At 49.0% G+C, this 20976-nt stretch overlaps 1 protein-coding gene across 2 annotated transcripts in view; it reads right to left on the bottom strand.

Annotated features, from left to right (window-relative positions):
- LOC139401891 (protein kinase, cAMP-dependent, regulatory, type I, beta) overlaps positions 1-20976 on the bottom strand; it is a gene marked incomplete at its 5' end in the record, with an annotated part of 159596 nt that overhangs the window by 61262 nt on the left and 77358 nt on the right. For both annotated transcript variants that reach the window (XM_071145894.1, XM_071145893.1), the window contains 2 exon segments: positions 944-1102; positions 13767-13813. In XM_071145894.1, coding sequence (XP_071001995.1) covers positions 944-1102; positions 13767-13813 — 206 coding nt within the window.

Genomic DNA, 20976 nt, shown 5'->3' with positions numbered 1-20976 from the left:
ACAGGTTGGTGTCTGGACAGAGGCAGTAGAGTCAGACAGGTTGGTGTCTGGACAGAGGCAGTAGAGTCAGACAGGTTGGTGTCTGGACAGAGGCAGTAGAGTCAGACAGGTTGGTGTCTGGACAGAGGCAGTAGAGTCAGACAGGTTGGTGTCTGGACAGAGGCAGTAGAGTCAGACAGGTTGGTGTCTGGACAGAGGCAGTAGAGTCAGACAGGTTGGTGTCTGGACAGAGGCAGTAGAGTCAGACAGGTTGGTGTCTGAACAGAGGCAGAGGACAGCTGTGCCAGGTGTACTGTATGTGTGTCTCTTATGTACTATGAGGATGTGTCAGTAGCAGCTACGGTTGTGCATCTGTTTATGCCTTTCTGTGTATGTGTGTGTGTGTGTATGTGTGTGTGTGTGTGCACTTGCGTGTGTGTGCGCTTGTGTGTGCTTAGCCTGTACCATTAGGTGCGTTGGTAGCTGTCCTGGTCGTGTGTGTGTGTGTGTTTCTACATGTGTGTATCTGTACCATGAGGATGCGTCGGTAGCTGTCCTGGTCATGTGTGTGTGTGTGTGTGTGTGTGTGTGTGTTTCTGCATGTGTGTATCTGTACCATGAGGATGCATCGGTAGCTGTCCTGGTCGTGTGTGTGTGTGTGTTTCTACATGTGTGTATCTGTACCATGAAGATGCGTCGGTAGCTGTCCTGGTCGTGTGTGTGTGTGTGTGTGTGTTTCTACATGTGTGTATCTGTACCATGAGGATGCGTCGGTAGCTGTCCCGGTCGTGTGTGTGTGTGTGTGTGTGTGTGTGTGTGTGTGTGTGTGTGTGTATCTTTACCATGAGGATGCGTCGGTAGCTGTCCCGGTCGTGTGTGTGTGTGTGTATGTGTGTGTGTGTGTGTGTGTGTGTGTGTGTGTGTGTGTGTGTGTGTGTGTGTGTGTGTGTGTGTGTATCTGTACCATGAGGATGCGTCGGTAGCTGTCCCGGTCGATGCCCCACAGCTTCATGTCAGTCTTGGCCTTGACGGTGGCGGCTCGGGGGGTCCCGTAGATCAGGGCCAGCTCCCCAAAGCTGCCCCCCTCCCCAATACTGGTCACCCACTCTCCGTTCACATATACCTGGAGAGAGAGACACACACACAGACAGACAGATACTGTGAGAGGGGCTTCCGTGGGCTGTAACAGCCTCCCACAATACTGTGTGTGGGTAATGTATGTAGCTACATGGGCATATTGTTGGTCAACATAACACTTACTGTAAGATCATCACATTTCACAGAAAAGGCATGATTGGACTTTCTGAACAAAAGTATCTCCACTGAATTGGCCAATCAGAGAATAGGATCCTAATAATCCTGCAGCAACAGGAAATGGGAATTATTGTGTTGCATTATCGCATTTTGTAGGGGTTGATCCATTTTTAGTTAAGACAAACTCAAGCCTGGAAATGAGAAACTTCAGAAGCCTCTTTAAGATCCTACCTCCTTAGCTAGGACCAAGTGTTTTACCTGACCATGTGACCTGACCAGGACACAGTCCTAGTTCTAGTCCCCTTAGTCTGCTGCTGCCATACATGTTGGGCCGTGGCTATAGTCCACTCATATGAAACCAGGCCCTACTTGGAACTCTTTGTAGTGAGGTCAGTAAGTGTGAGGAGGGCTGTGAGGGGTTAGTGTGAGGTTGAGGTGTGTGTGTGCGGTTAGGAAGAGGGGTTAGGGTGAGTGTGAGGAGGGGTGTGAGGGGTTAATGTGAGGGGTTAGTGTGAGGGATTAGGGTCTCTAGTTACAGACAGGGCTCAGGGTAGAGGTGGACATGGGTGTGAACACGACTCCCTCACCATGGATCATTACCCTCCATTATAGGGTCAAACACAGAGGTCCCTCCCAGACCGGACGGCTGTCTCCACTACACACCTCTACCTCCTTTCTCCCCACATCTCTCTCGTTTCCCTTTCCAGCCCACTCACACCTCTACCTCCTTTCTCCCCACATCTCTCCTGTTCCCCTTTCCAGCCCACTCACACCTCTACCCCATTCGCCCCTCCTCTCCCCTTCTGTTTTTCTCTCCCTTCGCCCTCCCCTTTTGATCTACTTAATCCATATATCTCTATATCTGGTCTCTTGTTCCCCCTCTTCCTCCTTACCCCAAATGTCCTCTTCCCCTCAATCCCCATCCCTGCATCTCTCCCCCCTCCTTGTTTCCTGGGTCTTAGCTCTGATGGCTGGACCCCCCTGAGCATTTGATCCCCTCTAAGCCAGAGGAAGGGACACTAAAAGCCTTCTATCTCTCCTATCTCTCTCTCCCTCCCTTCTCTCTCTCTCCATCTGTGGTGTGTGTGACTTCCCTTTGATTAAGGGGTGATGGAGGTGGGAAAGCTGTGGTGGACTTAAACACCCAAATCTCTCACTCTTGCTCGGCCTCTCTCACACACAACCCAGAACTGCGGTCACTGGATGGCCTACTTAGCTTACACACACACACACACACACACACACACACACACACACACACACACACACACACACACACACACACACACACACACACACACACACACACACACACACACACACACACACACACACACACACACACACAATACGGCCTCACAGAGCCCCTTTCAGTCCGCATATACAGTTTCACCTGTTGACACACAATCCACTTGTTGACTTAATAACACTGAGAGAAGGAAAGAAGGAGGAGAAAGATAGAGAAGGAGGGAAGGAGAGAGAGAGGGGGGAGATCTGAGAGTGGGGTACAATCTTCACAGAGTGCTTCAAGAGAAGCACAGGTGAATGATCCCACAATGGTCCCATGGTCCACAGCTGAATGATCTCACAATGATCCCATGGTCCACAGGTGAATGATCCCATAATGATTCCATGGTCCACAGGTGAATGATCCCACAATGATCCCATTCCACAGGTGAATGATCCCATAATGATCCCATGGTCCACAGGTGAATGATCCCATAATGATCCCATGGTCCACAGGTGAATGATCTCACAATGATCCCAGGGTCCACAGGTGAATGATCCCATGGTCCACAGGTGAATGATCCCATGGTCCACAGGTGAATGATCCCATAATGATCCCATGGTCCAGATGACATCCCTAACCGCATCCTCAGAGCATGCGCAGACCAGCTGGCTGGAGTGTTTAGGACATATTCAATCAATCCCTATCCCAGTCTGTTGTCTCCACATGCTTCAAGATGACCACCATTGTTCCTGTTCCCAAGAAAGCTAAGGTAACTGAACTAAATGACTACCGCCCCGTAGCACTCACTTCTGTCATCATGAAGTGCTTTGAGAGGATCATATCACCTCCACCATACCTTACACCCTAAAACCCACAGTAATTTGCTTACCGCCCCAAAAGATCCACAGATGATGCAATCGTCATCGCACTGCACACTGCCTGATCCCATATGGACAAGAGGAATACCTATGTAAGAATGCTGTTCATTGACTACAGCTCAGCCTTCAACACCCTAGTACCCTCCAAACTCATCATTAAGCTCGGGGCCCTGGGTTTGAACCCCGCCCTGTGCATCTGGGTCCTGGATTTCCTGACGGGCCGCCATCAGGTGGTGAAGGTAGGAAACAACATCTCCACTCCGCTGATCCTCAACACAGGGAACCCACAAGGGTGCATGCTCAGCCCCCTTCTGTACTCCCTGTTCACCCATGACTGCGTGGCCATACATGCCTCCAACTCAATCATCAAGTTTCTAGATGACAACAGTAGTGGGCTTGATCACCAAGAACGACAAGACAGCCTACCGGGAGGACGTGATCACGGACTTCAGGAAACAGCAGAGCAAGCACGCCCCCATCCACATTGATGGAGCCGCGGTGGAGAGGGTGAAAAGCTCCTCGGCGTACACATCACTGACATTCGGAAATGGTCCACCCACACAGACAGTGTGGTGAAGAAGGCATAACAGCACCTCTTCAACTTCAGGAGGCTGAAATTCAGGTTGGTCCCTAAGACCCTCACTAACTTTTACAGATGCACCATTGAGAGCATCCTGTCGGGCTGTATCACCACCTGGTACGGCAACTGCACCACCCGCAACCACAAGGCTCTCCAGAGGGTGGTGCAGTCTGCCCAACGCATCACCGGGGGCAAACTACCTGTTCTCCAGGACACCTACAGCATCCGATGTCACAGGAAGGCCATAAAGATCATCAAGGACATCAACAACCAGAGCCACTGCCTGTTCACCCTGCTGTCATCCAGAAGGAGAGGTCAGTACAGGTGTATCAAAGCTGGGACCGAGAGACTGAAAAAGGCCATCAGACTGTTAAATAGCCATCACTAGCCGGCACCCACTCGCTGTTTATTACCTATGCAATGTCACTTTACAAATGACCTCGACTAACCTGGCAACGCCACTCCAACATTTCACATCCTAATATTTATATATTTCTTAATTCCATTATTTTACTTGTATTGTTGTGTATTGTTAGATATTACTGCACTGTTGGCGCTAGGAACACAAGCATTTCACTACACCGCAATAACATCTGCTAACCATGTGTATGTGACCAATAACATCTGCTAACCATGTGTATGTGACCAATAACATCTGCTAACCATGTGTATGTGACCAATAACATTTGCTAACCATGTGTATGTGACCAATAACATTTGCTAACCATGTGTATGTGACCAATAACATCTGCTAACCATGTGTATGTGACCAATAACATCTGCTAACCATGTGTATGTGACCAATAACATCTGCTAACCATGTGTATGTGACCAATAACATCTGCTAACCATGTGTGTGACCAATAACATCTGCTAACCATGTGTATGTGACCAATAACATCTGCTAACCATGTGTATGTGACCAATAACATCTGCTAACCATGTGTATGTGACCAATAACATCTGCTAACCATGTATATGTGACCAATAACATCTGCTAACCATATGCATGTGACCAATAACATCTGCTAACCATGTGTATGTGACCAATAACATCTGCTAACCATGTGTATGTGACCAATAACATCTGCTAACCATGTGTATGTGACCAATAACATCTGCTAACCATGTGTATGTGACCAATAACATCTGCTAACCATGTGTATGTGACCAATAACATCTGCTAACCATGTGTATGTGACCAATAACATCTGCTAACCATGTGTATGTGACCAATAAACATCTGCTAACCATGTGTATGTGACCAATAACATATGCTAACCATGTGTATGTGACCAATAACATCTGCTAACCATGTGTATGTGACCAATAACATCTGCTAACCATGTGTATGTGACCAATAACATCTGCTAACCATGTGTATGTGACCAATAACATCTGCTAACCATGTGTGTGACCAATAACATCTGCTAACCATGTGTATGTGACCAATAACATCTGCTAACCATGTGTATGTGACCAATAACATCTGCTAACCATGTGTATGTGACCAATAACATCTGCTAACCATGTGTGTGACCAATAACATCTGCTAACCATGTGTGTGTGACCAATAACATCTGCTAACCATGTGTATGTGACCAATAACATCTGCTAACCATGTGTATGTGACCAATAACATCTGCTAACCATGTGTATGTGACCAATAAACATCTGCTAACCATGTGTATGTGACCAATAACATCTGCTAACCATGTGTATGTGACCAATAACATCTGCTAACCATGTGTATGTGACCAATAACATCTGCTAACCATGTGTATGTGACCAATAACATCTGCTAACCATGTGTATGTGACCAATAACATCTGCTAACCATGTGTATGTGACCAATAACATCTGCTAACCATGTGTATGTGACCAATAACATCTGCTAACCATGTGTATGTGACCAATAACATCTGCTAACAATGTGTGTGACCAATAACATCTGCTAACCATGTGTATGTGACCAATAACATCTGCTAACCATGTGTATGTGACCAATAACATCTGCTAACCATGTGTATGTGACCAATAACATCTGCTAACCATGTGTATGTGACCAATAACATCTGTTAACCATGTGTATGTGACCAATAACATCTGCTCCGGTTTGGGCTGGATGGTCTGAGCTGGGTTGTCGTGGGCTAGGACATATTGAGGGTTATCATCAGTATGGATAAAGGGCTTGTCGTGGGCTAGGACCTATTGAGGGTTATCATCAGTATGGATAAAGGGCTTGTCGTGGGCTAGGACATATTGAGGGTTATCATCAGTATGGATAAAGGGCTTGTCTTGGGCTAGGACCTATTGAGGGTTATCATAAAATCACATATTACTAGACACAAAGTGGAATGTCCCAGTACACACTGAGGCATTTGTGTGTGGGCTTGCGTGCATGTGTGTGCACTAGCATGTGTGTGTGTGTGTTTCCGCGTGTGCATACTTGTGTGTGTGGCGTTAACACCAGCAGCAATTTCACTTCTCCCCCAGTCAACGGTAGATTTACATTCCGCCTAATGAGAGACATCATCACCACAGTTTAATGGACCCTACACTACGATGGGAGGTTTCACACACACACACATACAGCACTGAGCAGAGCGCTCTGAGAGAGCGCTCTGAGAGAGAGAGAGAGAGAGAGAGAGAGGTGGAGAGAGAGGGAGGGAGGTGGAGAGAGAGGGAGGGAGGTAGAGAGAGAGGGAGGGAGGTAGAGAGAGAGGGAGGGGAGAGAGAGCGAGAGAGGGGAGAGAGAGAGGGGAGAGAGAGAGGGGAGAGAGAGAGAGAGATAGATAGATAGATGTGGAGAGAGAGGGAGAGTTGGAGAGAGGGGAGAGGGAGGGAGAGCAAGAAAGAGAGATAGCGGGATAGAGAGAGATAGATAGAGAGAGGGAAAGATAGAAAGAGGTAGAGTGAGAGGGAGAGAGAGGTGGAGAGAGAGAGGTGGAGACAGAGAGAGAGAAAGAGAGGGAGGGGAGAGAGAGAGGTGGAGAGGGAGAGAGAGAGAGGTGGAGAGAGAGAGGTGAAGAGGGAGGGAGAGAGAGAGAGAGAGGAGAGAGAGAAAGGAAAGAGAGAGAGGGAGGTGGAGAGGGAGAAGGAGAGAGAGAGGTGGAGAGAGGGAGAGAGAGGGAGAGAGAGAGACGAATAGAGAAATAGTGGAGTATAAAGAGAGAAACAGAGAGCCTCAGCACTGAGCCACATCTCTGAGGTCTTGGCTGGGATGGGTGCAGGCTGACAGGGCTTGGCTGGGATGGGTGCAGGCTGACAGGGCTTGGCTGGGATGGGTGCAGGCTGACAGGGCTTGGCCTGGGATGGGTGCAGGCTGACAGGGCTTGGCTGGGATGGGTGCAGGCTGACAGGGCTTGGCCTGGGGAGTGGATGTTCCAGATTCTCTGGTGGCAGCCAGAATGTGATGCTGATCCCCAGCCAGCCACCTCTGGGAGCACAGCTATGATATGATAGAGGACTGATACTGCTGCTTACTACAGGGGGACGAGGAGAGAGAGGAGAGAGAGGAGAGGGTTATGTAGCTCACATATCCATCTCTCCTCACTCTACTGTGGAGGGAGGGAGGAAGGGAGGGAGGTGATTGGGTGTGGTGGGAGACATTTAGATTCTGTCAGGGAGCAATGTTGGAGGTACATTGTGTGTGTGTGTGTGTGTGTGTGTGTGTGTGTGTGTGTGTGTGTGTGTGTGTGTGTGTGTGTGTGTGTGTGTGTGTGTGTGTGTGCATATGGGAACAACTGCTCCACACACACAATGACTTATGTAATAATACGGAAGAAGAAAAGAACAAGACATTATTTCTGAAAATGAAGTTACCATATCACACAGGAACTACTTTAAAATGGTGTAAGAACAAGTAAATAAGAGAGACAGAATGAAACAAAAGAGGGGAAAAGATAAACAGAGGAATGTACTTCCACTAGAATGCCTCCATTGAGTCACTATCCCTTTATCAGGTCTTTAAAACAGAACCCTCAGGGATTTACACGGTAGATAGCAGAGGGAGTTGTGGGAGGCTTGGGTAAACAACCAGTGTTTAACCATCTACAGGAACAACTGGGTTGTCTTCATTAGGCACCAAATGACAAAAAAAAACAGACTGGAACAAGTCAGTTGTACAACTGAACACATTCAACTGAAATGTGTCTTCTGCATTTAACCCAACCCCTCTGAATCAGAAAGGTGCAGTGGGACTGCCTTAATCGACATCGGTGCACGGGAACAGTGGGTTAACTGCCTTGCTCAGGGGCAGAACGACTTTGTCCCCTTTCGGTTACTGACCCAACTCTCCTACCCGCCAGGCTACCTGCCGCCGAGGGACTATACCTGGATTTGTACAATGCTCTTTTTCATTTTCTGTTGCAGAACCTTTTAGAATGTGTTGCTACGATGTGCACTAATGAACATAACCTTTCTCCACAGTCATGGCTGCCGTCACCATTCCAGTTCACTCCAAAATCTAAAGGTTGTCAGACGCTTTGAGAACACAAAAGTAGTCTAATGTCAAGATGAGTCTTCATCCTTCAACATCAATCCCAAATTAAAAAATAAATCAACTGTGCCACTGCTGATCTTTCCCATTCCCTTTAATGTTGTCCCAGTGGTAGGTAGACCTGCTGTATCAGGGCACTCTCTCTATCCCACCCCTTCTCTCTCTGTCTCCCTCTCCTCCACTCCCTTATCCCCCTCTCTCTCTCTCTCTCTCTACCCTATCCCTTCTCTCTCTGTCTCCCTCTTCTCCCCTCCACGACCTTATCCCTCTCTCTCTCTCCTCCACTCCCTTATCGCTCTCTCTCCCTCTCCTTCACCCCTTATCCCTCTCCTCTCCTCCACTCCCTTATCCCTCTCTCTCTCTCTCTCTCTCTCTCTCCCTCTCCTCCACCCCCTTATCCCTCTCTCTCTCTCTCTCTCTCCCTCTCCCTTATCCCTCTCTCTCCCTCTCCTCCACTCCCTTATCCCTCTCTCTCTCTCTCCCTCTTCTCCCCTCCACGACCTTATCCCTCTCTCTCTCTCTCCTCCACTCCCTTATCGCTCTCTCTCCCTCTCCTTCACCCCTTATCCCTCTCCTCCACTCCCTTATCCCTCTCTCTCTCTCTCTCCCTCTCCCTTATCCCTCTCTCTCCCTCTCCTCCACTCCCTTATCCCTCTCTCTCTCTCTCTCTCTCTCCCTTATCCCTCTCTCTTCCTCTCCTCCACTCCCTTATCCCCCTTCTCCACTCCCTTATCCCTCTCTCTCTCTCTCTCTCTCTCCCTTATCCCTCTCTCTCCCTCTCCTCCACTCCCTTATCCCTCTCTCTCTCTCTCTCTCTCTCCCTTATCCCTCTCTCTTCCTCTTCCTCTCCTCCACTCCCTTATCCCCCTCCTCCACTCCCTTATCCCTCTCTCTCCCTCTCCTCCACTCCCTTATCCCTCTCTCTCCCTCTCCTCCACTCCCTTATCCCTCTCTCTCCCTCTCCTCCACTCCCTTATCCCTCTCTCTCCCTCTCCTCCACTCCCTTATCCCTCTCTCTCCACTCATCCATCCATCTCTGTCTGGGTCTAACTGGGCTCTCTGATACGCTCGGTGGAGCTCGCCCACCCGGACCAGTAGGTAGACCTGCTGTATCAGGGCACCATCGCTCCAACCCTCTCCACCACCCCTTCTCTTTCTCTCTCCCTCTCCTCCACTCCCTTATCCCTCTCTCCTCTCTCTCGCTCAGCGGAGCTCACCCACCTGGACCCAGTCCTCTCTGGTTACCTTACGTCTCCTCTCCCTCCCTCTCCCTTCATCCTAAACCGATAAGGTTGTTTCCTGTTTGATTTTCCATCTGTTTTTTTTCTTTTTTATCTCTCCACTTAACTCTATCTCTTTGTCGCTTCGGGTTCCTAAAACAAAAAGGTGTTCTGACTGTTGTCATTGTGTGGCGTTCAGAGCGTGTCTGGGCCCCACACTAGCGTGACCAGACCGCAAGTCAATGAAGTCAGAAAAGACCCCAGGCCAGTGCTCATCATCATTTAACACAAACAGCAGTACAGTTGACCAATGTGAAGTATGTTTTTAGCTTTGGTGATCTGCATGAATGAGGGTGTCCTATTGTGATGATGAAGTCTTTGTGAGGTAAAGGTAGGTAGGACTGTGTGAGGTAGAGGTAGGTAGGTCTGTGTGAGGTATGGGTAGGTAGGTATGTGTGAGGTAGAGGTAGGTGTGAGGTAGAGGTAGGTAGGACTGTGTGAGGTAGAGGTAGGTAGGTCTGTGTGAGGTATGGGTAGGTAGGTATGTGTGAGGTAGAGGTAGGTGTGAGGTAGAGGTAGGACGGCATGTGAGGTAGAGGTAGGTAGGACTGTGTGAGGTAGAGGTAGGTAGGTCTGTGTTAGGTAGAGGTAGGTAGGTATGTGTACGGTAGAGGTAGGTAGGTCTGTGTGAGGTAGAGGTAGGTAGGACTGTGTGAGGTAGAGGTAGGTAGGACTGTGTGAGGTAGAGGTAGGTAGGTCTGTGTGAGGTAGAGGTAGGTAGGTCTGTGTGAGGTATGGGTAGGTAGGTATGTTGAGGTAGAGGTAGGTGTGAGGTAGAGGTAGGTGTGTGTGAGGTAGGTAGGACTGTGTGAGGTAGAGATAGGTAGGTCTGTGTTAGGTAGAGGTAGGTAGGTATGTGTACGGTAGAGGTAGGTAGGTCTGTGTGAGGTAGAGGTAGGTAGTACTGTGAGAGGTAGAGGTAGGTAGGTCTGTGTGAGGTATGGGTAGGTAGGTATGTGTACGGTAGAGGTAGGTAGGTCTGTGTGAGTTATGGGTAGGTAGGACTGTGTGAGGTAGAGGTAGGAAGGTATGTGTGGGGTAGAGGTAGGTAGGTCTGTGTTAGGTAGAGGTAGGTAGGTCTGTGTACGTTAGAGGTAGGTAGGTCTGTGTTAGGTAAAGGTAGGTAGGTCTGTGTACGGTAGAGGTAGGTAGGTCTGTGTTAGGTAAAGGTAGGTAGGTCTGTGTACGGTAGAGGTAGGTAGGTCTGTGTTAGGTAGAGGTAGGTAGGTCTGTGTTAGGTAGAGGTAGGTAGGTCTGTGTTAGGTAAAGGTAGGTAGGTCTGTGTACGGTAGAGGTAGGTAGGTCTGTGTTAGGTAGAGGTAGGTAGGTCTGTGTGAGGTAGAGGTAGGTAGGTCTGTGTGAGGTATGGGTAGGTATGTATGTGTGAGGTAGAGATAGGTAGATCTGTGTGAGGTATGGGTAGGTAGATCTGTGTGAGGTAGAGGTAGGTGTGAGGTAGAGGAAGGTATGTGTGAGGTAGAGGTAGGAAGGTCTGTGTGAGGTAGAGGTAAGAAGGAAGGTATGTGTGAGGTAGAGGTAGGAAGGTATGTGTGGGGTAGAGGTAGGAAGGTATGTGTGGGGTAGAGGTAGGAAGGTATGATGATTTTTCCTTCTTAAAAAAGAGGGATGATTTTCTTGTCTCTCTCTTTCCAATGAGAACTGGAGGTCTTTCCAATGAGAACTGGAGGTCTTTCCAATGAGGACTGGAGGTCTTTCCAATGAGGACTGGAGGTCTTTCCAATGAGGACTGGAGGTCTTTCCAATGAGGACTGGAGGTCTTTCCAATGAGAACTGGAGGTCTTTCCAATGAGAACTGGAGGTCTTTCCAATGAGAACTGGAGGTCTTTCCAATGAGAACTGGAGGTCTTTCCAATGAGAACTGGAGGTCTTTCCAATGAGAACTGGAGGTCTTTCCAATGAGGACTGGAGGTCTTTCCAATGAGGACTGGAGGTCTTTCCAATGAGAACTGGAGGTCTTTCCAATGAGAACTGGAGGTCTTTCCAATGAGAACTGGATGTCTTTCCAATGAGAACTGGAGGTCTTTCCAATGAGGACTGGAGGTCTTTCCAATGAGGACTGGAGGTCTTTCCAATGAGAACTGGAGGTCTTTCCAATGAGGACTGTAGGTCTTTCCAATGAGAACTGGATGTCTTTCCAATGAGAACTGGAGGTCTTTCCAATGAGAACTGGAGGTCTTTCCAATGAGGACTGGAGGTCTTTCCAATGAGAACTGGAGGTCTTTCCAATGAGAACTGGAGGTCTTTCCAATGAGAACTGGAGGTCTTTCCAATGAGAACTGGAGGTCTTTCCAATGAGAACTGGAGGTCTTTCCAATGAGAACTGGAGGTCTTTCCAATGAGGACTGGAGGTCTTTCAAATGAGAACTGGAGGTCTTTCCAATGAGGACTGGAGGTCTTTCCAATGAGGACTGGAGGTCTTTCCAATGAGAACTGGAGGTCTTTCCAATGAGGACTGGAGGTCTTTCCAATGAGAACTGGAGGTCTTTCCAATGAGAACTGGAGGTCTTTCCAATGAGAACTGGAGGTCTTTCCAATGAGGACTGGGGGTCTTTCCAATGAGAACTGGAGGTCTTTCCAATGAGAACTGGAGGTCTTTCCAATGAGAACTGGAGGTCTTTCCAATGAGGACTGGAGGTCTTTCCAATGAGAACTGGAGGTCTTTCCAATGAGAACTGGAGGTCTTTCCAATGAGAACTGGAGGTCTTTCCAATGAGAACTGGAGGTCTTTCCAATGAGAACTGGAGGTCTTTACAATGAGAACTGGAGGTCTTTCCAATGAGAACTGGAGGTCTTTCCAATGAGAACTGGAGGTCTTTCCAATGAGGACTGGAGGTCTTTCCAATGAGAACTGGAGGTCTTTCCAATGAGGACTGGAGGTCTTTCCAATGAGAACTGGAGGTCTTTCCAATGAGAACTGGAGGTCTTTCCAATGAGAACTGGAGGTCTTTCCAATGAGAACTGGAGGTCTTTCCAATGAGGACTGGAGGTCTTTCCAATGAGAACTGGAGGTCTTTCCAATGAGGACTGGAGGTCTTTCCAATGAGGACTGGAGGTCTTTCCAATGAGAACTGGAGGTCTTTCCAATGAGGACTGGAGGTCTTTCCAATGAGAACTGGAGGTCTTTCCAATGAGAACTGGAGGTCTTTCCAATGAGAACTGGAGGTCTTTCCAATGAGGACTGGAGGTCTTTCCAATGAGAACTGGAGGTCTTTCCAATGAGAACTGGAGGTCTTTCCAATGAGAACTGGAGGTCTTTCCAATGAGGACTGGAGGTCTTTCCAATGAGAACTGGAGGTCTTTCCAATGAGAACTGGAGGTCTTTCCAATGAGAACTGGAGGTCTTTCCAATGAGAACTGGAGGTCTTTCCAATGAGAACTGGAGGTCTTTCCAATGAGAACTGGAGGTCTTTCCAATGAGAACTGGAGGTCTTTCCAATGAGAACTGGAGGTCTTTCCAATGAGAACTAGAGGTCTTTCCAATGAGAACTGGAGGTCTTTCCAATGAGAACTGGAGGTCTTTCCAATGAGAACTGGAGGTCTTTCCAATGAGAACTGGAGGTCTTTCCAATGAGAACTGGAGGTCTTTCCGATGAGAACTGGAGGTCTTTCCAATGAGAACTGGAGGTCTTTCCAATGAGAACTGGAGGTCTTTCCGATGAGAACTGGAGGTCTTTCCAATGAGAACTGGAGGTCTTTCCAATGAGGACTGGAGGTCTTTCCGATGAGAACTGGAGGTCTTTCCAATGAGAACTGGAGGTCTTTCCAATGAGAACTGGAGGTCTTTCCAATGAGAACTGGAGGTCTTTCCAATGAGAACTGGAGGTCTTTCCAATGAGAACTGGAGGTCTTTCCAATGAGAACTGGAGGTCTTTCCAATGAGAACTGGAGGTCTTTCCAATGAGAACTGGAGGTACTCGTAGAGAGGTTTGGTTAACACTGCTTTATTAACCCTTATTTGACCAGGTAAGGTGACTGAGAATGACCTGGGGAGTATGTAGGGGAGTGGAGAGGGGAGGAATGAATAAGCCAATGGGAAACTTACATCCACTTCTCCTTGGTCAATCACATAGAAGTTGTCTCCTTCATCACCTGTAGAGGAAAGAGTAAGAGAAGTGTGAGAGAACATATAATGGTTGAGCTTATACACATACATGCACACACACAGGCAGACAGACATAAACACACTTTGTCCACCCCCACAAACACTTCCAGGGAAATCCAATTAGAACGCAAGCCAGAAGTTCTTAAATTTGGGAACCGTGTGTGTGCCCCCCCCTCTCTCTCTCTCTCAGAAAGGGGCTATACCCATCTGTCTCTATTCTTTCCAAGAGGGTACACGTGTGTGCATGGTGGGGGAAAGACAGTGAGTGTGGGTAAGTGTGTGTGCAACCAATACAATTTAATTTGTGTGTGACTGTGCGTGTGTGTGTGTGTGTCAGAGTGTCTGTCGCTGTGCGAGTGTACGCATGTATGTGTGTAACTATGTGTGTGTGTGGGTGGGTGGGTGTGAGCGCGCGTGTGTGTGTAACTATGTGGGTGTATGTGTGTGTGTGTAACTATGTGTGTGTGTGTGTAACTATGTGTGTGTGTGTGTAACTATGTGTGTGTGTGTGTGTGTGTGTGTGTGTGTGTGTGTGTGTGTGTGTGTGTGTGTGTGTGTGTGTGTGTGTGTATGTAACTATGTGGGTATGGGTGTATGTGTGTGTGTAACTATGTGTGTGTGTGTGTGTGTGTGTGTAACTATGTGGGAGTGTGTGTGTGGGTGTGTGTGTGTAACTATATGTGTGTGTGTGTGTGTGTGTGTGTGTGTATGTGTAACTATGTGTGTGTGTGTGTGTGTGTGTGTGTGTGTATGTAACTATGTGGGTATGGGTGTATGTGTGTGTGTAACTATGTGTGTGTGTGTATGTGTAACTATGTGGGTGTGTGTGCGTGTGTGTGTGTAACTATGTGTGTGTGTGTGTGTGTGTGTGTGTGTGTGTGTGTGTGTGTGTGTGTGTGTGTGTGTGTGTGTGTGTGTGCGTGTGTGTGTGTGTGTAACTATGTGTGTATGTGTGTGTGTGTGTGTGTGTGTGTGTGTGTGTGTGTGTGTGTGACTGAGGAGTTGAAAGGCTGGAGGATCCCCGTGCTGAGGGTTCACAGGAGTTCATACAGCTAATTAATACTGTGTGTAGAGGCTAGAGTCGTTCATCACACACATTTATCACTGGAGAGGGGAGAGAGGTTCGGGACTGTGTCCTCTCTGTCCCCTCCATCCAACCTGCTTCAACCTGGCCCGCCTTCTTCAGCTCCCTCTCTCCCTCTTTCATCTCATCTCTCTCTGTCTTTCTTTCATTCCCTCATTCTCTCACTCCATCTCTCTATTCTCTCCACTCTTCCTGTCTTTTATCACCTGGGCTGTGAACTCTTTCTTTTCCCTTCTAGCAGAACCCTGAGCCCCAAGACCGCAGGCAAATATTTGACAGAGACACACACAAAATTGAGCGCATACACACACACACACACGCATTCATGCACATGTCCACACACACACACACACACACACACACACACACACACACACACACACACACACACACACACACACACACACACACACACACACACACACACACACACACACACACACACACACACACACACACACACAGGTCGATGCACTCCAGCACACACAGTAAGAAAGACCTTGTTTCAACATAGGGGAAGTGTAACAAGCATTGCTGCCAACGTTCTTTGACTGTCTTCAAAAGGACTACATCCCCGGCTCACGTTTGCTTTGTGTCACCTGGCTAGAATGCTATATGTACACCGACGACTGAGGAATACCAGTCTTTACAGCAAACAAACTGTTCCTGTGAGGTTTTATTGACTCTTTTGATATACTGTGTAGGCCTGTGCTTGTACCGATGTAGGATCTTAATTTGAGCCAGTTTGCTACAGCAGGAAAATTATCCTGCTGCAACAGGAAACGTGAATTAATACATGGTTTATAATTAATGGATCTTTTTGTTGGGGTTGACACATTTTTCATAAGGGAAAATCAAATCGGAAATTTCAAAGTGGAAATGACAAACTTCAGAAGCCATTTTAAACCTCAAATACCACTACAAGTTCTACATTTCCTGCATTATCCTGCAACACTGTGATCAAATTAAGATTCTTCATCTGTACTTTTTACTTAAATACTGTAGTAAAATTTGAGTTTTAAGATCTGCCTGAGCCTCTTCTCTGACATGGTGTGTTCTTGCTGTTGTGTGAGAGTTGGGGTCATTTGAGGGCATTTTCAACCTCAAATCACAGCAAATAGAAAGTGTTTTTGAAACTAGCCTAGACGTGAACATTAGAAGGTGTCTTCCTTATGCACCTGCCCAGACACAGATTCCTTGGTAACACCGACGGGGTTGATCCTACATTTGAAATGCAGCAGATTAAGATGAGCTAGGCCACGGTTAGGCTAGGCCACGGTAAGGCTGGGCCACGGTTAGGCTAGGCCACGGTTAGGCTAGGCCACAGTAAGGCTGGGCCACGGTTAGGCTAGGCCACGGTTAGGCTGGGCCACGGTAAGGCTGGGCCACGGTTAGGCTGGGCCACGGTTAGGCCGGGCCACGGTTAGGCTGGGCCACGGTTAGGCTAGGCCACGGTTAGGCTAGGTCACGGTTAGTCTAGGCCACGGTTAGGCTAGGCCACAGTAAGGCTGGGCCACGGTTAGGCTGGGCCACGGTTAGGCTGGGCCACGGTTAGGCTGGGCCACGGTTAGGCTAGGCCACGGTTAGGCTAGGTCACGGTTAGTCTAGGCCACGGTTAGGCTAGGCCACGGTTAGGCTAGGTCACGGTTAGGCTAGGTCACGGTTAGTCTAGGTCACGGTTAGGCTAGGTCACGGTTAGGCTAGGCCACGGTTAGGCTAGGTCACGGTTAGGCTAGGTCACGGTTAGGCTAGGTCACGGTTAGGCTGGGTCACGGTTAGGCTAGGCCACGGTTAGGCTGGGTCACGGTTAGGCTAGGCCACGGTTTGGCTAGGTCACGGTTAGTCTAGGCCACGGTTAGGCTAGGTCACGGTTAGGCTAGGCCACGGTTAGGCTAGGTCACGGTTAGGCTAGGTCACGGTTAGGCTAGGCCACGGTTAGGCTAGGCCACGGTTAGGCTAGGTCACGGTTAGGCTAGGCCACGGTTAGGCTAGGCCACGGTTAGGCTAGGTCACGGTTAGGCTAGGTCACGGTTAGGCTAGGCCACGGATAGGCTAGGCCATGGTTAGGCTAGGTCACGGTTAGGCTAGGCCACGGTTAGGCTAGGCCATGGTTAGGCTAGGTCACGGTTAGGCTAGGCCACCGTGTTACATCAGGATAACAGTTTAGTCATACCTGGATAGTCCATTATATACACTGACTGTAAAACACATTAAGAACACCTTCCTAATATTGAGATGCACCTCATTTTGCTCTCAGAACAGCCTTAATTCATCAGGACATGGACTCTACAATGTGTCATGCGTTCCACAGGAATGCTGGCCCATGTTGACTCCAATGCTTCCCACAGTTGTGTCAAGTTGGCTGGATGTCCTTTGGGTGGTGGACCATTCTTGATACACACAGGAAACTGTGGAAAAACCCAGCAACACTGCAGTTTTTGACACTGGTGCACTTCAATCTTTTGTCTTGCCCATTCGCCCTTTGAATGGCACACATACACAATCCATGTCTCAATTGTCTTAAGGCTTAAAAATCCTTCTTTAACCTGTCTCCTCCCCTTCATCTACACTGATTGAAGTGGATTTAACAAGTTACATTAATAAAGGATCATATCTTTCACCTGGATTCACCTGGTCAGTCTGTCAGTGAAAGAGCAGGTGTTCTTAATGTCCTGTACACTCAGTTTTTATACTGCATTTATATATATATATATATATATATATATATATATATATATATATATATATATATATATATATATATATATATATATACTGTTAAACCATAGATATCTTTGGTGTAAACAGCCAGGAGCTGCAGCAGAGTCCAGACAGTGAACAGTGACATCAGTAGTCTGTAGTGTATACTGTGGTAATGTACTGTAGTAATGTACTGTAGTGTATACTGTAGTAATGTACTGTAGTAATGTACTGTGGTAATGTACTGTAGTAATGTACTGTAGTAATGTACTGTAGTGTATACTGTAGTAATGTACTGTGGTAATGTACTGTAGTAATGTACTGTAGTAATGTACTGTAGTGTATACTGTAGTAATGTACTGTGGTAATGTACTGTAGTAATGTACTGTAGTAATGTACTGTAGTAATGTAATGTAGTAATGTACTGTAATAATATATGGAATTGTAATGTACTGTAGTAATGTACTGTAGTAATGTACTGTAGTAATGTACTGTAGTAATGTATGGAATTGTAATGTACTGTAGTAATGTACTGTAGTAATGTACTGTAGTGTATACTGTAGTAATGTACTGTAGTAATGTACTGTAGTGTATACTGTAGTAATGTACTGTAGTAATGTACTGTAGTAATGTACTGTAGAAATGTACTGTAGTAAAGTATGGAATTGTAATGTACTGTAGTAATGTACTGTAGTAATGTACTGTAGTGTATACTGTAGTAATGTACTGTAGTAATGTATTGTAGTAATGTACTGTAGCTAACACAGCAGCTGGGATGCTCTCTCTCTCTCTTCCTCTGTCTCCCTTCCCCACTGCCTCTCTCTCTCTCTTCCTCTGTCTCCATTCCCCACTGCCTCGCTCTCTCTCTGTCTCCCTTCCTCACTCTCTCTCTTCATCTGTCTCCCTTCCCCACTGCCTCTCTCTCTCTCTCTTCCTCTGTCTCCATTCCCCACTGCCTCGCTCTCTCTCTGTCTCCCTTCCTCACTCTCTCTCTTCATCTGTCTCCCTTCCCCACTGCCTCTCTCTCTCTTCCTCTGTCTCCCTTCCCCACTGCCTCACTCTCTCTCTGTCTCCCTTCCTCACTAGCTCACTCTCTCTCTTCATCTGTCTCCCTTCCCCACTGCCTCTCTCTCTCTCTCTTCCTCTGTCTCCCTTCCCCACTGCCTCGCTCTCTCTCTGTCTCCCTTCCTCACTAGCTCGCTCTCTCTCTTCCTCTGTCTCCCTTCCCCACTGCCTCTCTCTCTCTCTCTTCCTCTGTCTCCCTTCCCCACTGCCTCGCTCGCTCTCCCTCTCTCTCCCTTCCCCACTGCCTCTCTCTCTCTCTTCCTCTGTCTCCATCCCCCACTGCCTCGCTCTCTCTCTGTCTCCCTTCCTCACTACCTCGCTCTTTCTCTCTGTCTCCCTTCCCCACTGCCTCTCTCTCTCTCTCTGTCTCCCTTCCCCACTACATCTCTCTCTCTCTCTCTTCCTCTGTCTCCATCCCCCACTGCCTCGCTCTCTCTCTGTCTCCCTTCCTCACTACCTCGCTCTTTCTCTCTGTCTCCCTTCCCCACTGCCTCTCTCTCTCTCTGTCTCCCTTCCCCACTGCCTCTCTCTCTCTCTCTCTGTCTCCCTTCCCCACTACCTCTCTCTCTCTCTGTCTCCCTTCCGCACTACCTCGCTCTCTCTCTCTGTCTCCCTTCCCCACTGCCTCTCTCTGTCTCCCTTCCCCACTGCCTCTCTCTGTCTCCCTTCCCCACTGCCTCCCTCTCTCTCCCTTCCCCACTGCCTCTCTCTCTCTCTCTCTCTCTCTGTCTCCCTTCCCCACTACCTACCTCGCTCTTTCTCTCTGTCTCCCTTCCGCACTACCTCGCTCTCTCTCTCTGTCTCCCTTCCCCACTGCCTCCCTCTCTCTCCCTTCCCCACTGCCTCCCTCTCTCTCCCTTCCCCACTGCCTCTCTCTGTCTCCCTTCCCCACTGCCTCCCTCTCTCTCCCTTCCCCACTGACTCTCTCTCTCTCCCTTCCCCACTGCCTCTCTCTCTCTCCCTTCCCCACTGCCTCTCTCTGTCTCCCTTCCCCACTACCTCTCTCTCTCTCTCTCTTCCTCTGTCTCCATCCCCCACTGCCTCGCTCTCTCTCTGTCTCCCTTCCTCACTACCTCGCTCTTTCTCTCTGTCTCCCTTCCCCACTGCCTCTCTCTCTCTCTGTCTCCCTTCCCCACTGCCTCTCTCTCTCTCTCCCTCTGTCTCCCTTCCCCACTACCTCTCTCTCTCTCTGTCTCCCTTCCGCACTACCTCGCTCTCTCTCTCTGTCTCCCTTCCCCACTGCCTCTCTCTGTCTCCCTTCCCCACTGCCTCTCTCTGTCTCCCTTCCCCACTGCCTCCCTCTATCTCCCTTCCCCACTGCCTCTCTCTCTCTCTCTGTCTCCCTTCCCCACTACCTCTCTCTCTCTCTGTCTCCCTTCCGCACTACCTCGCTCTCTCTCTCTGTCTCCCTTCCCCACTGCCTCCCTCTCTCTCCCTTCCCCACTGCCTCCCTCTCTCTCCCTTCCCAACTGCCTCTCTCTGTCTCCCTTCCCCACTGCCTCCCTCTCTCTCCCTTCCCCACTGACTCTCTCTCTCTCCCTTCCCCACTGCCTCTCTCTCTCTCCCTTCCCCACTGCCTCTCTCTGTCTCCCATCCCCACTGCCTCGCTCTCCCTCTCTCTCCCTTCCCCACTGCCTCTCTCTCTCCCTTCCCCACTGCCTCACTCTGTCTCCCTTCCCCACTGCCTCGCTCGCTCTCCCTCTCTCTCCCTTCATCACTACCTCGCTCTCTGTCTCCCATCCCCACTGCCTCCCTCTCTCTCTCTCTGTCTCCCTTCCCCACTGCCTCGCTCTCTCTCTCTGTCTCCCTTCCCCACTGCCTCTCTCTGTCTCTCTGCCCCACTGCCTCTCTCTGTCTCCCTTCCCCACTGCCTCTCTCTGTCTCCCTTCCCCACTGCCTCTCTCTGTCTCCCTTCCCCACTGCCTCTCTCTCTCTCCCTTCCCCACTGCCTCTCTCTGTCTCCCTTCCCCACTGCCTCTCTCTGTCTCCCTTCCCCACTGCCTCTCTCTGTCTCCCTTCCCCACTGCCTCTCTCTCTGTCTCCCTTCCCCACTGCCTCTCTCTGTCTCCCTTCCCCACTGCCTCTCTCTCTCTCCCTTCCTCACTGCCTCTCTCTGTCTCCCTTCCCCACTGCCTCTCTCTGTATCCCTTCCCCACTGCCTCTCTCTGTCTCCCTTCCCCACTGCCTCTCTCTCTCTCCCTTCCCCACTGCCTCTCTCTCTCTCTCCCTTCCCCACTGCCTCTCTCTGTCTCCCTTCCCCACTGCCTCGCTCTCCCTCTCTCTCCCTTCCCCACTGCCTCT

This window comes from Oncorhynchus clarkii, unplaced genomic scaffold, assembly GCF_045791955.1.
Source record: "Oncorhynchus clarkii lewisi isolate Uvic-CL-2024 unplaced genomic scaffold, UVic_Ocla_1.0 unplaced_contig_565_pilon_pilon, whole genome shotgun sequence".
In the NCBI taxonomy this organism is placed as follows: Eukaryota; Metazoa; Chordata; class Actinopteri; order Salmoniformes; family Salmonidae; genus Oncorhynchus; species Oncorhynchus clarkii.
Note: the sequence above shows the minus strand (reverse complement) of the source record. Positions and strands in the feature narration are given on the sequence as shown.